A 16448-nucleotide genomic window follows, 5' to 3' on the forward strand; every position below is an offset into this window, starting at 1 on the left:
GAGGCAATCGTTCGGTGGAATTCTGTCCTCCCACACGCTTACTGGCTAAAACACTCAGTCTCTATTCCCCGTTGCATCCGGACAAGAATGTATGTGGAGTCGTCATCTCATATCAGCATGATGTTCATTTCGATAAACATAGCATCTCGTACAGAATGAAACCAATTGAAAGTCTTTAAAAGGTTAAGAAACTAAAGTTCTATCTCTCTTGGTTGTGCTATCTCTTGAAGTGGATTTCCCAAGCTATTTCGGTTCTGCTCTGCTCAGAACCGGGTTGCTGGTACTCTGCGTTGTGATTCAATACCTTTAAAGCTCTGGGAATCACTTCTCTTCAAACTGAGCGGTGCAGGCAGAAGGAATTAGGAGGAAAGGTAGTATAGCAGCTGTGTAATCAAAGTTTAAGAGTGTATACAAATTACAATAAAGAACACTATAAAAGATTCAAGGTACCAGAGCACTATGCCGCTCGCCCTATCTAAGAAATCAGATTAAAGAATGATAGTTGATAAATTGTTGATGGTCTTTGTTCTAGCTGATAACAAAGAGTTGGTTTTCCCTCCAAGAAGTTCCTTTGTCCTTGCCGCCTGCTGCCTGTGGATGAGTGGTGGAGAGGTCTTGTCGTGTCGGTTGGTTTGTTCAGAGTCCCTCTCCCCCATCACACCCAGATCTTATATCCCCAAGGCCCAGTGTCTCGGAGTTGATGACATCATCACATTCTTTCCTCCAATGCCAGGCCGGCTTTTGCTTGCATTTGTAAATAGGGGTTTGGCTTATATGCCAACCCCCTTCACATAAACCCGGATAATATTTTCCCTGTATTTTTACTTAAACACATTACTTGACTTGTTAATACTTTGATGAACCTCAAGATATATTGATTACATAAACACAGATATATTTCTTTATCACTAAGTCTGCTGACTTTCAGAAAATTTCTAACAAATCTAATCATTCTGTTAGCTTAATAGAATACAAATCAATACCATAGATCAAGAGGATAGAACAATCAATTAATCATATTGAACATAAATGAAAACAGAACAGACACATTAACTAATTACCTAATTTAAGTATGACCAAACCTAATTATATTTTAACTTACAATATACCAGGAAATAGTTAGCTTGTTTGGAGCTCAAATTAAGGATTTCAATAGTGATCTTCTCTGTGTGTGTGTGTGTGTATGTGTAAATGTGTGTGTGTGAGTGTGTGTGTGTGTGTGTGTGAAAATGTGTGTGTGTGAGTGTGTGTGTGTGACTATGTGTGTGTGTGTGTGTGTGTGTGTGTGTGTGTGTGTGTGTGTGTGTGTGTGTGTGTCTCTGTGTGTGTGTGTGTGTGTGTGTGTCTATGTATGTGTGTGTGTGTGTATGTGAATGTGAATGTGAGTGTGTGTGTGTGTCTATGTGTGTGCATGTGTCTCTATGTGTGTCTGTGTGTGTGTGTAATCAGACCTTTGATGGTCACATGTAGCCATCAATATGTGACCTAATCATTGTCTTTGGCAGACCAGTTGGCCCTTTGATGTCTCCTAAAAGGAGACACATGTTTCTCTAGAATTTCCTGCCCTTTGTTCTTACACACCCCCTAAGGGGAAGTAAGTATTACCCCAGCTGCCACTATATGCAAATGCCCTCCTGGAGTGACCACAAGGTCTTGGTGACACAATATGAACTATAGTTAAGGGCCAATTGTTTCTACACATTAGTTTGATTTGAAATCCTATCATGATGATGATCTATGTCCCAGAATCTACCACACTCTCCTAGCTCCCCGCTAGCAGCCTATCTCCTCATGGTCTTTTCTCGCTCGTGGCTTCCTTTCCCCTCCCCCAGCCCTTCCCCCGTTCAGAGGGCTGGCTCTGCTCTGCTTGATGTGGTCGGTCTCCAAACCCAACTGGCCCTATTGAGTGATCTACCACTGTCTTTTTGTAATTTGTTGGTGGTCAGCACGACTGGAGGTGCAATGGTTAGCAAATTCAGGTGTACGAGAATGCTCTTCCAGTTTAAGAATGAGTGACGTTCAGGGCGGCTGGGTGGCGCAGTGGGCAAGGCGCTCGCCACCAACGCAGGAGATACTGGAGCCCAGCTCTCTGCGTTGCTTCCGGCTTGGCCGGCCGTCGTACTAACACAATTGGCAGTGTTAGAGGGTGGGAAAGCCGGTGGGTGGGTCCTGGTCGTTGTAAACAGCGACTCCTACAGTTCGGTCGGGGCGCCTGCTCAGCGAGGAAAGGATCTAAGGGGGGTAGTGTGATCCTTCCACACGTTACACTCTCCCAGTGAGAGTCCGCACTGCCAGGTGAAAAGAAGCGGTTGATTGGCGGAGGATGTGTCGGAGGAAGCAGACCGACTGTGGGGGGTAGGTGCGCAGCAACGAGGAAGGGGATTGGGAATTGGCATAACGACTAACATTGGGATGGGAGAAAAATGGAGGAAAAAGGAGGGGGAAAAAGATCAAAAAAAAAAGAATGAGTGACGTTCTTCATTCAGCTGCGATCATTTTGGCAACTTACGAAGACCATTTCACACGTTCAGACATCCGGAAGAGGATTTTCGTACATTTGTTTGCACAAACTTCTTACAAAGATAGTTACATACACTTTCGATCATGAGGTCCATTGTTTTTTGTAGTGTATATACAGTAGGCTATACACACGTAACATATACAGTATACATGGTATGGGCATACCCATCATACACATATCATATACATACTGTGCCCTTGTAGATGGCTGTAACCTCTTTACATTTTTTTATTTAATGAAACATTTATAAATGTATAAAAGAAGAAGAAGAAGAAATAAGAAAATTAAATAAGATAACTAAGTAACTGTTGTATTAGCCAGTAAGTATCTTGAACAAATATTTTTTTATTAATAGGGATTTTATTTTCGTTAAGGTCTTCATTCCAAATCCTAGGTAATGGTAAAACTGTTGCTGCCTGCAGCAATTTATATAGAATGGAAGTAATACCTGTTTAAGCCAGTTAAATTTATATAGAATGGAAGTAATACCTGTTTACTGACCAGTTCAATTTATATACTGTAGAATGGAAGTAATACCTGTTTACTGACCAGTTACATTTATATAGAATGGAAGTAATACCTGTTTACTGACCAGTTCAATTTATATAGAATGGAAGTAATACCTGTTTACTGACCAGTTAATTTCTGCATTATCTTTCTGAGTTTCTGACCAACACTATATTCAGTACCCTGTGCTGTAACGGATGAACAAATGTGCAAATACAGGAAAGGGGTATTGTTTGGAATGTTATAATTTTCCCTCCGATTTTGGATGGTTTTAAAACCATTCTCATCTATAATGTTGCCTAATTTACGTATTCCTGCGTTACACCAGTAATTAAAAGGTCAGCCACCCACACACAAATCTGGGTGTGTGTATGGCACTTGACTTTCTTATATACAGAATATTTAAGGTTTAAGGTAAATATACTTTTTTTTTAATATTTGGATTACAGATTGGGCCTTTTTAAGTACACCCATGATACTGATCCAAACCACATAAAAAACGTAATGGAATAAAACATGGCGTTCTGTGACAGAAGTGGTACGGAATGTTACAGTAGCACAGTAGAAGAAAACACCCAACAGCTCTCCTGTCAACGGGTCTTCTCACAGGCTAAATCAGTCACTGAGGCTTTACCAGGTCTAACTATAGATTTCCTCTGGATCAGTGTGGCAGTGGGTCTTAGATAGAAGTCTACACACACAAACACACACCCACACGTCACAGGCATGTACGCACATACACACACACATATTTTATTTTATGATCTCTGTCTCCTAAACAGTACTGTATATTTGTATGTCATAAATGTCTGGATGTAACAGTACTGTTTATCTGTATGTCATGTATGTCATAAATGTCTGGATGAATTGAAAATGGGGGACCCTGATGTAAACAAGACGAAAGTCTTTCTCTGGTCTGCATCCCCTTAACAATTGTGTGTATTGATTGATTGATTGATTGAAAAGTTTATTAACAGATTGCAGAATGGGTACAGTACAGTACAGCTCAATACATACAATTGTTAAGGGGATGCAGACCAGAGAAAGACTTTCGTCTTGTTTACATCAGGGTCCCCCATTTTCAATTCATCATAACATATATGACATACATGACATACAGATAGACAGTACTGCTACATCTATACATTTATGACATATCAGATTTGCAAATACAGTACTGTTTGTGATACAAAAGTGTCCAGAAAAAGAGTGTATATACATTTGGCGTAGAAACTGTACATTGGAGGAGGTTGGGTGGGTGGGGTGGGGTTGGGTAGGTGAGGGCTGTACATTGGAGGTGGGGGGGGGGGGGGGGGGTTGGGTAGGACACACACACACATTTTACACTGTACATTGGAATACTGACAAAGCCTTACTTGGTAATTTACTGTACAACTAGGTTAGGACATTTGTAGGGGCCAGTTTCGAATTGCAGTCTCACGTAGGTGTTTTTTGAGAGTGTTTTTGAAAGTGGGTAGTGATTCACATTCCTTTACAGCTTTAGGTAGGGCGTTCCACATTGATGTGGCATAATTGCGAAACGTGTTTAGTCCCTTGTTTGAGCCGAATCTGGGTTTTACATGATTTGTGGAGCTCCCTCTGGTGTTGTGATCGTGGTATTCACTGACCTTTGGGAAGTATTTTGACATGTACATGGGTACCTTGGTCGCGTAGTGTATCTTGTAGACCAGGCCCATTGCAAGTTGCTGTACTCTGTCGTCTACTCTAAGCCATCCTAGGTTGTCAAAGTGGGCAGGGGTGAGGTGGGTTCTAGGAGTCAGGTCAAGCAGTAGTCTGACTAGCTTGTTTTGAGATGTTTGTAATTTGTTTTTTAGTGCCTTTGAGGTGCTTTGGTACCATGAGGTGCAAGCATAGTCGTAGTACCCTTGAATGAGTGCTCCTGCTAGAGTCTTCAGGGTATTCTTGTTTACCAGAGAGGAGATCCGGTACAAGAATCGCGTTCGTTGGTTGACTTTTTTTATTACATTGGATGCCATTTTGTCACAGGAAAGATTAGCCTCTAGGATGGAACCCAGGTAGGTAATTTCATCTTTCCTTGTGATAATATTGTCACCCACTGTAACCGAGAAGCCGTCGGTCTTGCTGAGTTTGTTATTTGAACCGAAGAGAATGGACTCTGTTTTGCCCATGTGTAATGATAGTTTGTTGTCGGCAAGCCATATGCAGATTTTGCCTAGTTCCGAGCTGAGGGCTTTTTCAACCTGTAACTTGTTCTTGTCAGAGACCAGCAGGGCTGAGTCGTCCGCAAACAGGAACAAGTTGCAGTCACAAGCTGACGACATGGCATTTGCATAAATTAGGAATAGTAGCGGTCCTAGTATGCTTCCTTGTGGAACACCACAGCTCACTGTGAGGGGGGGGATAGGGTACCGTTTACCTCCACCATCTGTTCCCTCCCCTCCAGGTAGGATTGTATCCAGCTCACTGATAAACTATCAAAACCAATTGCTTTTAGCTTGTCAATCAGAATGGTGTGATTGACAGTGTCGAAGGCCTTTTGTAGGTCCAGCATGACCATGCCGCAGTATTTGCCCGCGTCCACCTCTTGTTTGATGTGGTCGTTCAAGTAGAGAAGGCATGTGTCAGTGGAGTGGGATGTTCTGAAGCCAGATTGGAATTCGTAGATTAGATTCCGCAAGGTACTTTTCGATCTGTTCGTATACTATTTTTTCCATGACTTCCGAGATGGATGTAAGGATAGAAACAGGGCGGTAGTTGCCCGGGTCTAATTTGCTGCCCTTTTTGTGCAGGGGTGTTACTCTCGCAATTTTGAAGTCCTTGGGGACGTGTCCCTGTTTTATGGAGAGGTTTATTATGTGTGTGATGACTGGGGTGATGGCTGCTGCTGAGTCTCTGAGGAATTTGGAGGGGATGTTGTCATGGCCAGTGGCCTTGTTTGGTTGGAGGGCGCTCAGTTTTTTGAGTACCTCATCTGTAGAACCCATTTCCAGTTTGAAGTCGTCTTTGTGGACGCCTAGGTTCTTGTAGTATGCTACTATGTGTTCTACCCCATACTGCCCTGAGTGGGAGGGTAGTTTGTTTACCAGTGTTGTGGCTATGTTTGTGAAGAAAGTGTTTAAGTAATTGGCTACATCCAGCTTGTCTGTGATGAGCGTGTTGTCCGTCTTTATGTTTATGTTTGAGAACCTGGTTTTAAGTTTTTTACTGCAGCCTAGTTGATTGTTGAGTAATTTCCAAAGTTCACGTGGTTTATTTTTGTTTTCCTCGGTTTTGTCATTGATGAAATTTCTTTTAGCAGTTTTGATCATGGAGTTTACGTCATTTCTTAGTCTGTTTCTTTCTAGTTTGAGTTCAGTCACATGGTCTTGGAGTTCACTGCTCGTGCTTTTGGTAAGCTTTGACTGACTTTTACGAAACTCTGACTCTTGTCTCTGGCTTTCATAGCGGTCAGTATTTCAGTGTGCATCCATGGCTCAGCGCGATTTTTTACCCTGGTGGTTCTTAGGGGGGCCATGTTGTTTAGTATTGATGAAAATTTGGTTTTGAAGCCAAGCCAAGTTTCTTCAACCAGTGTACCATTGAGTTCATCTGACCAGTCCAGACTCTCCAGTTCAAGGTTAAAGGCCTCGCTAGAGTAGGTTTTGAGGTCTCTAGATGTGACTGTTTTGTGACAGCCAGCCTTTAGTTTTAGCTTTTTGCGGGTACAGAATATCATATAATGATCACTTAACCCACATGCTATAACCCCTTTATTGGAGATCTTGGACTTGTCAGAGGTCAGTATGAGGTCAATGGTAGTCTGAGTTGATTCACATACACTTGTGGGTTGGGTGATTAGCTGGCTGAGGCCGTGCAGATCACAAAATCTATTGAAGGATTTGAAGACGGGTGCATCTTTTTGTTGCATATCCGTGTTCCAATCCCCAATAAGAATTTTTTCAGCATCCTCAGCTCCAGCTAAGCACACATCCAGAGTATCATAAAAGCCAGTTTGATCTGGCGGTCTGTATATTGTGCCGACTAGAACAGATTTTGCCCTTTCAAATAGAATTTCCACCCATACGGTTTCAATTGTCTCATGATGAAGGTCAGTATGGGTAATGAATTTGGTGTCCTTATGCATGTACATACAAACACCACCTCCATACTGGTTTCTGTCATTACGGACTATAGTATACTGTTGAGCCGTACTGTATTGTACCCATTTGTTAATAAAGTTTTCAATCAATCAATCAATCTAACAAACAAACAAACCCCCCCCCCACACACACACACACACACACTCACAAATGTCATCAGCTATGTGCAACTGAAAGTGTCACCTTATGTGTGTGTGTGTGTGTGTGTGTGTGTGTGTGTGTGTGTGTGTGTGTGTGTGTGTGTGTGTGTGTGTGTGTGTGTGTGTGTGTGTGTGTGTGTGTGTGTGCGTGCGTGCGTGCGTGCGTGTGTGTGTGTGTGTGTGTGTGTGTGCGTGCGTGTGTGTGTGCATGTTTGCGTCTATGATGCTGTCTGGCTAGCAGGGTCAGAAGGGTCACGGTGGATCACCAGGTGTTATGGGCCCCTCTGGGCCACCGGGCCCCAACGGAACCCCTGGACCCCCAGGCCCGCCGGCCTCAGGTAACCTACCCGAGAAAACTATACAAAAGTATGTTCAAAGAGAAGTTTGTTTTGTAACTGTGTTGTTGCCACAATCCTTAGTGTTACATATTTCCCCATTCAAAACGACCATTATAGACCGGTATGGTGATGAACCTAGCTTAAATCTAACACACTAACAAAGAGCTATGGTGATGAACCTAGCTTACATTTACATTTTACATTTAGTCATTTAGCTGACGCTTTTATCCAAAGCGACTTACAAGTTCTGTACGACAAGACAGCAAGAAGGGTACAACTCTATCAGCTGAGTAACAATGTTCATCAAGTGTTGCGTGTTACAGTGTAGGTTAGTTTATTAGGACAAGTGCATGACAGTAAGGTTAGTCAGGGTTAGATTTTTTTTTTTTTTTTTTTTTTATCATTTCAGATAATGGTTGAAGAAGTGAGTCTTTAGTCGACGGCGAAAGATTGGACGGGATTCGGCTGTCCTAACTGGGATGGGTAGTTCATTCCACCATTGTGGGGCAAGGACTGAGAATAGGCGGCTTCTCTTTGATGACCCTCCGGGAGCTTGGATAGGAGTAGGTCTGAGGCGGCCAGAAGATGCAGAGCGTAGGAGTCTTGAGGGTGTGTAGTTAGAGACCATTGACCGGAGGTAGGCGGGAGCGGTTCCCTTTGCTGCACGGTATGCTAGGTCGAGGGCCTTGAAGCGGATACGTGCAGCAATGGGGAGCCAGTGCAGGTCCCTAAGAAGTGGGGTGACATGGGCCGACTTCGGTAGGTTTGATATCAGGCGGGCCGCTGCGTTTTGAATGAGTTGAAGAGGGTTGGTGGCAGTGGCCGGGAGGCCAGCTAGCAGTGCGTTGCAGTAGTCGAGGCGGGAGATGACTGTTGATTGGATGAGGAGTTGGGTGGCTTCTTTTGTCAGGAAGGGGCGTATCCTTCTGACGTTGCTCAGGAGGAATCTGCAGGTTCTGGTTGTCGCTGCGATGTGAGCAGAGAAGTTCAACTGGTCGTCGAGGACAACACCAAGGTTCTTGGCGGTCGGGGACGCGGTCACAGCTGCATTCTCGATTGTGATGGAGAGGTCGGTCAGGGGGGAGGATTTGGCCGGCAGGTGGAGCAATTCTGTTTTGCTTAGGTTCAGTTTGAGGTGGTTGGTCGTCATCCAGGCGGAGATGTCGGACAGACAGGCCGAGATCCGCTCAGAGACGTGGATATCTGAGGGAGGGAAGGAGAGGAAGAGTTGAGTATCGTCGGCATAACAATGGTAGGAGAAGCCATGAGACGTGATAATGTTACCCAGTGATTTAGTGTAGAGGGAGAAGAGAAGGGGTCCTAGGACCGAGCCCTGGGGGACACCCGTCCGGAGGGGGCGGGTGGCCGACAGAGTCCCTCTCCATGACACTTGGTAGGAGCGGTCGTTGAGGTATGATGTCAGCCATGTCAGCGCAGATCCAGCCACTCCCATTCCTGCGAGGGCCGCGAGGAGGATCTGATGGTTGACTGTGTCGAAGGCTGCAGATAGATCTAGGAGAATCAGGACAGAGGAGAGGCCTTTCGCTTTTGCTAAGTGAAGTGCCTCTGTGACCGCAATGAGGGCCGTTTCTGTGGAGTGGCCAGTCCGGAAGCCAGACTGATTGGGGTCTAGGAGGTCATTCTGTAAGAGATAAGCAGTAAGTTGGTTGGATACAGCACGTTCAAGTGTTTTAGAAAGAAAGGAGAGAAGAGAGACAGGACGATAGTTGGCTATGACGGTGGGGTTCAGGGTTGGTTTTTTTATGAGGGGCGTGACTCTGGCTTGTTTTAGGGAGGTGGGGACCACCCCCGAGTTGAGTGAGGAGTTGATAGTTGCAGTTAGGAATGGGAGGATGTCCGGTGCTATGGTCTGGAGGAGTGGGGAGGGTAGCCGGTCCAGCTCGCATGTAGTCGGACGGTTCGACGTTACCAGTGTCAGGGTCTCGGCTTCTGTAATGGGAGAGAAAGATGACAGAGTGAAGGATGAGGTTCTCGATTCAGCGTTTGGAATGGGTGGGGGTTGGGAGAAGGAGCTGCGGATGTTCTCCACTTTTTCCTCAAAGAAGATCGCAAAGTCTTCGGCAGAAAAAGATGAGGGAGGAGGGGGTGGGGGGGGAGTGAGGAGGGAGGACATGGTAGCATGCAGTTTGCGAAGATTCTTGGCAGAGGCCTCGATCCTATGGTGAAAGAAAGAAGCTTTGGCATTAGTAATGGTTTTGGAGAATGTTAACAAGAGGTTGTGATATGTGTCGATGTCAGCAGTGAGGCGTGATTTTCTATACTTCCTCTCAGCCGCTCTCAGGACCTGTCTTTGTTCTCTCACTGCATCCGTCAGCCATGGACTGGGTGGGGAACGGCGGGCAGGTTTCTCAACGAGGGGACAGAGCTTGTCAAAGGAGGTTGCAAGGGCTGAGAGGAGGGTGGAGGTTGCCATCTCTGTGGGGAGAGCAGAGAAGGTGTCACTCAAAGGTAGAGCGGATATTATGTCAGAGGAGAGGGTGGAGGGGGATAGGGAGGCCAGGTTACGTCTGAGTGAGACGGTTTGAGTTGGGGTGAAGACCTTTCGGTTAAGCATGAGAGTTAGTGAGAAGGATATGAAGGAATGGTCAGATACATGTAGGGGAGTTACCGTGGTGTTAATGATGCTGGAGTTACGGGAAAATATGAGATCCAAGGAGTTGCCTGCTTTGTGGGTGGGAGGCATGGCAGTGGGAGTCAGGTCAAATTGTTGTAGGAGGGAGACCACTGGGACCGACTGAGATGAGTCAGGCAGGTTGAAGTCGCCCAATAGAAGGAGCGGGGTACCATCTTCCGGTAAGGAGCTTAGAAGCATGTCCAGCTCATCTATGAAGTGATCGAGGGGACCTGGAGGGCGATAAAGTGTAACAATGGTGAGATTGAAAGGATTAGAGACAGATATTGCATGATATTCGAGGGAGGAGAGTGACAGTTCTGGGAGTTGTGTTAGGTTTGAAGCCCATGAAGGAGATGTCATGAGGCCAGTGCCTCCACCCCGTCTGGAGGGTCGAGGTGTGTGAGTGAAGTTATAGTTTGTAGATAATGCTGCAGGTGTTGATGAGTTATTGGGAGTTATCCAGGTCTCAGTTAGAGCCAGGAGCTGCAGATTTAGACTATGGGCGTAGGCAGTAATGAAGTCAGCTTTCTTGACTGCTGATTGACAATTCCATAAGCCTCCCCGTACTGTGACAGGTGTATTAGTGGCTGTAGGAGGGTAGGAGAGATTTGCCGGGTTGCTAGCAAACTGGCGTGGATGGGTAGAGTCAGTTCTGGAGGAGCAGATTGTGGATATAGGTATGAGGCACATTGTGGTGTCAAGAGTGGCAGGGAGAAGGTTGTAGGGAGGAAGCGAGATAGTAGGGGAATAGCAGAGTGGGAGGGAAATATAGGATTATGGTGTACTTAGCACTGGGTGGATCGGTGGATCCCTCTGCTGAGAACTCCAGGAAAACTCCTCTTTGTCCCTCTTCGTTACTCAACGCTTCGCTGACGCTAGGCCAGCAAGTCCTTAAATCACTATCACTAATTACTGATGAGTGACACCTGCAGCAAAAGGCCACACCTCCAGTTTCTGTCAGCTGGGTGAAACTAATTACAAACTATTTCCACAACACAATTTAGTCACACACTTCAAAATGATGTACACAGTATTATTCAGTTCAAAGATCCTACCCTCTCTGCTGCTGTCATCAGAATGATTCCAACAGAGAAAAAGCTGGTCTTTAAGCAAAAAAAAAACTGTCACAAGTGCCCACTTAACTTACAAAAGCCACATGCACAAAGGCCACACCTCCAGTTTCTGTCAGCTGGGTGAAACTAATTACAAACTATTTCCACAACACAATTTAGTCACACACTTCAAAATGATGTACACAGTATTATTCAGTTCAAAGATCCTACCCTCTCTGCTGCTGTCATCAGAATGATTCCAACAGAGAAAAAGCTGGTCTTTAAGCAAAAAAAAAACTGTCACAAGTGCCCACTTAACTTACAAAAGCCACATGCACAAAGGCCACACCTCCAGTTTCTGTCAGCTGGGTGAAACTAATTACAAAATATTTCCACAACACAATTTAGTCACACACTTCAAAATGATGTACACAGTATTATTCAGTTCAAAGATCCTACCCTCTCTGCTGCTGTCATCAGAATGATTCCAACAGAGAAAAAGCTGGTCTTTAAGCAAAAAAAAACTGTCACAAGTGCCCACTTAACTTACAAAAGCCACATGCACAAAGGCCACACCTCCAGTTTCTGTCAGCTGGGTGAAACTAATTACAAACTATTTCCACAACACAATTTAGTCACACACTTCAAAATGATGTACACAGTATTATTCAGTTCAAAGATCCTACCCTCTCTGCTGCTTAAATCTAACACACTAACAAAGAGCTATGGTGATGAACCTAGCTTAAATCTAACACACTAACAAAGAGCTATGGTGATGAACCTAGCTTAAATCTAACACACTAACAAAGAGCTATGGTGATGAACCTAGCCTAAATCTAACACACTAACAAAGAGCTATGGTGATGAACCTAGCTTAAATCTAACACACTAACAAAGAGCTATGGTGATGAACCTAGCTTAAATCTAACACACTAACAAAGAGCTATGGTGATGAACCTAGCTTAAATCTAACACACTAACAAAGAGCTATGGTGATGAACCTAGCTTAAATCTAACACACTAACAAAGAGCTATGGTGATGAACCTAGCCTAAATCTAACACACTAACAAAGAGCTATGGTGATGAACCTAGCTTAAATCTAACACACTAACAAAGAGCTATGGTGATGAACCTAGCCTAAATCTAACACACTAACAAAGAGCTATGGTGATGAACCTAGCTTAAATCTAACACACTAACAAAGAGCTATGGTGATGAACCTAGCTTAAATCTAACACACTAACAAAGAGCTATGGTGATGAACCTAGCTTAAATCTAACACACTAACAAAGAGCTATGGTGATGAACCTAGCCTAAATCTTAACATGCTAACAAAGAGCTATGGTGATGAACCTAGCCTAAATCTTAACATGCTAACAAAGAGCTATGGTGATGAACCTAGCCTAAATCTTAACATGCTAACAAAGAGCTATGGTGATGAACCTAGCCTAAATCTTAACATGCTAACAAAGAGCTATGGTGATGAACCTAGCCTAAATCTTAACATGCTAACAAAGAGCTATGGTGATGAACCTAGCCTAAATCTTAACATGCTAACAAAGAGCTATGGTGATGAACCTAGCTTAAATCTAAAACACTAAGGTCGCTTTCACACAGGGGCTGTTTGGTCCGGACTTTCGGACCAGAATTCGATAGTCCGGTTTTTCGGGTCTGTGTGAATGCGCGTCGAACTCGGTCCGCGGACCAAGCAGGCGAACTCTAGTCCGCCTGAAAACGTAGGTCTCGGTTCGGCTTCAGCGGACCAAACGCGAACCAAATATAGGAAGTGATTATTATTACCACTGCTTGCAGCACTCACTGCAAAACAAGCACACTGCATCTAATCTCTCTATCTATCTATCTATCTATCTATCTATCTATCTATCTATCTATCTATCTATCTATCTATCTATCTATCTATCTATCTATCTATCTATCTATCTATCTATCTATCTATCTATCTATCTATCTATATATCTATATATCTATATATCTAACTGTGCATCTGATCTTGGGAAGAAGGAAGAAACACGCGGCTTATTATTATTACCGAGGCGCACGGCATTAATAATGGATCAATGCCACGTCAATACTATTATTATTATTATTATTATTATTATTATATTATTATTATTGGTCTACAAGTTGTTTAGCGAGAGGATGGTGGTAATGTGCTTCAATAGAACAATGGATCAATGCCATGTCAAAACTCGCTCCGCTGATCTGGAGGGCTTGCAGACAGCACACACAGACACACACACACGTGCGCGCGCACACACAGGCTTGCAGCCACACACACATTTCCACTGTCCAATAGACAAGCGCCCTTTTCGACCGTGTGACATTGTTCAGAAGGTCTCGGTCCGCTGACAGATTTCTCTATGTGAACGCAGGCGAACCAAATGAAGAATGCAACAATGTTGCAACTTCACCCCCAGAACCGCACCGAGTCCACCAAAACTATATGTGAAAGCGACCTAACAGAGGTATGGTGATAAAACTAGCTTAAATCTAACAAAGAGGTAGTCTCTTATCAAAGAAATTGATGCACGCATTGGACCAGAAAAGGCCTTTCGGAAAGGGGAGCATGTCTATGTTCCCCGGGTCCTATGTTCCCCGGGTTCTATGTTCCCCGCTTTGATTGATTGATTGATTGAACATTTTAGACCACCAGCCCTGATTCCAAACTCTAACCTTAACCAGTTCGAAAGAGGGCCTAAGCTTAACCGTTCGAAACAAGGCGGACATTAATAATTAATAAAATAATAAAAATTTATAAAATGTTCAATCTATTAATCAATCAAAGCGGGGAACATAGAACCCGGGGAACATAGGACATAGGGATGATCCCTCGGAAAGCAGTGAGTTCAACATTAACAAACTAGTACACATGCAGAGAGAGGGATAGAGAGAAACTCCTTTTCTAAGGAGCTACCTAGCTTGTATAGCTATATTTTTTATATATTATTTTAGGTTTTTTATATATAATTATATGGTTTATCACCATAACGTTCACATAAAAATAAAAAATAAAGGTAAACCAAATCTAAAGAAGTAAGCTATGCTCTTATAAAATGTCAAATATGTGTGCTCATTAGTTTTGCTCATAGTTTTTTTTTTTTTTTTTTTTATGAGCCTTAATTAAATCCTCACGCTCAGGTGGAGGAGATCCAGGTTACCCAGCGGTACCTCCAGTCATTCCTATGTCAGTAATGCCAGTGAGGGTATGAGTCCTCACAGTGACTCCTACTGGTCGGTCAGGGTGCTTGTTCAGCAGAGAGGGGATCTGGGGGAGATAGCGTGAACCTGTGCGTCTTATGTTCTCCCAGTGAAACTCCTCGCTGTCGGGTAAAGAGAAGCACATGGTGACTCCACATGCATCGCAGGAGAGACATGTGGTATAGTCTACACCAGCGGTTCTCAAACTAAGGGTCGCGACCCAAAGTGGGGTCGTGGGTAGGTGACAAGAATATCAATACTTTTGTATGTTCTGGCAACATATTTTGGCTAAATATGCCTCGTTTTATAAATGTGTATTGATAACATAGTGCTGTAATTACATTTTCTAATAAATATGCATGATCAAGTTCAACAACGTGTGGTTTTATTTTTATATTCCTTAACACTTTCCACGCCAGACCCGATGATAGTCGGGTTAACTCGCAGAACGTTCAGCGCCAGACCCGAGTAGGCCTATAGTCGGGTTTTGTCAGTTTTTTTCTTTGATTCGATATTTCCATAAATTTTCCATCCAGGGAGCCTGGCGTTATAATGGGGAATGAGTCTGAGATCGCAAACGTCCAATACCGCCACCTGGTAGGATGCGGCTGGTATTGCACATCATTTTAAACTCAGTGTCTTGGGCTGTGCGTCGATTATATTGGTCCGGGCAGACTTTTCCATGTTGGGCAAGGGGAGCGGTTGTCTCGATCAACTTGAGGAGCGTCAAATGCTCCAGATGGACGATGTATGGCGGATTATGTTGGCGACACGATCGACACCAATACTGGGACTCGCGATAAGGGGTAAGGGCTATATGATATAAATCTTGCGTTGATCAAAGCATGCCTTCATTGTTATCCGAGTGTATGTGTGTAACGCTAGACCATAACGTATTCCGTTGGTGACGACCAAAGCATAAAAAAACTACCCTCTCCCCCCCCCACCCTTTCATGCATTCATGATGAAACATCATGTGTCGTGTAGGGACGGAACGCCAATGCATTTAGTATAATACATGTTGGGGGCTATTACCAGCCTCCCATGAATTACCCTAAAACCATACTTATATTCACCACGGTATTAAACGGGAATGTATGGATGAATTTTTTTTTTTCACATATTGAACAATAGATACTCGATGTCAAATGAGCAATAGTATTGTATCCATAGCTATAAATATAGTTATAGCCCTGCAAACACTGCCACGTATTCCTATACTTTAAAGCGTTGGCCTTTAAACCACACAGTACACAGCGCCCTTTGGCGCTGAATGAGTTAATTCCAGGTTGAAATTACGCGATACTTTAAGTGTGGGGTCGCCAAAAAAATCCTAAATAAAATGGGGTTGTGGTATAAAAAAGTTTGAGAACTGACAGTAGGGCAGCATGTGGTAGTCTACACCTTCCCCAGACCGACAGTAGGGCAGCATGTGGTATAGTCTACACCTTCCCCAGACCGACAGTAGGGCAGCATGTGGTATAGTCTACACGAGTGGTGCCCAACCAGTCGACCGTGATCGACCGGTAGATCGCGGGCTGGTTTCAAGTAGACCGCGAGATTATTTTGGAAGATCATTGTTACGGGGTCTAGTTAGATCGAGGCGATTGGCAATCGCTTGCTTTTGTTGTTTTCATGAATACCCCGGATGTAGAGGAATGTGAAGCACTTTGATTACAGACGCTGAACTTGATACTTGTGTCTGTCATTATTCATGCCGTAGAAACATCCACACAAACATGGTGTCAGAAGTAGTTGAACTTACGTCCATGTATGTACATATTAGCTGACTATGTCACAGTCGGACTCCGGTTCTGAAGACAACATTACGGAGACCGAGACAAGTAACGTTGGGCTATTGTCAGCTAGCATGGCGGCTAATATTCCACCCTCCTCCCTGATGAGCTTCACAGG

General features: G+C 44.0%; 1 protein-coding gene across 1 annotated transcript in view; it reads left to right on the plus strand.

Moving 5' to 3' along the window:
* LOC311226609 (uncharacterized protein) overlaps window positions 1–16448 on the plus strand; it is a gene marked incomplete at its 3' end in the record, with an annotated part of 103509 nt that overhangs the window by 55322 nt on the left and 31739 nt on the right. Inside the window, exon 12 of the mRNA XM_084312028.1 lies at window positions 7528–7627. Within this exon, the coding sequence (XP_084168154.1) occupies window positions 7528–7627 (100 nt within the window). The remainder of the gene's footprint in view (window positions 1–7527; window positions 7628–16448) is intronic.

The sequence above is a fragment of the Notolepis coatsorum genome (assembly GCF_963971535.1).
Source record: "Notolepis coatsorum genome assembly, chromosome: 4".
Lineage (NCBI taxonomy): Eukaryota > Metazoa > Chordata > Actinopteri > Aulopiformes > Paralepididae > Notolepis > Notolepis coatsorum.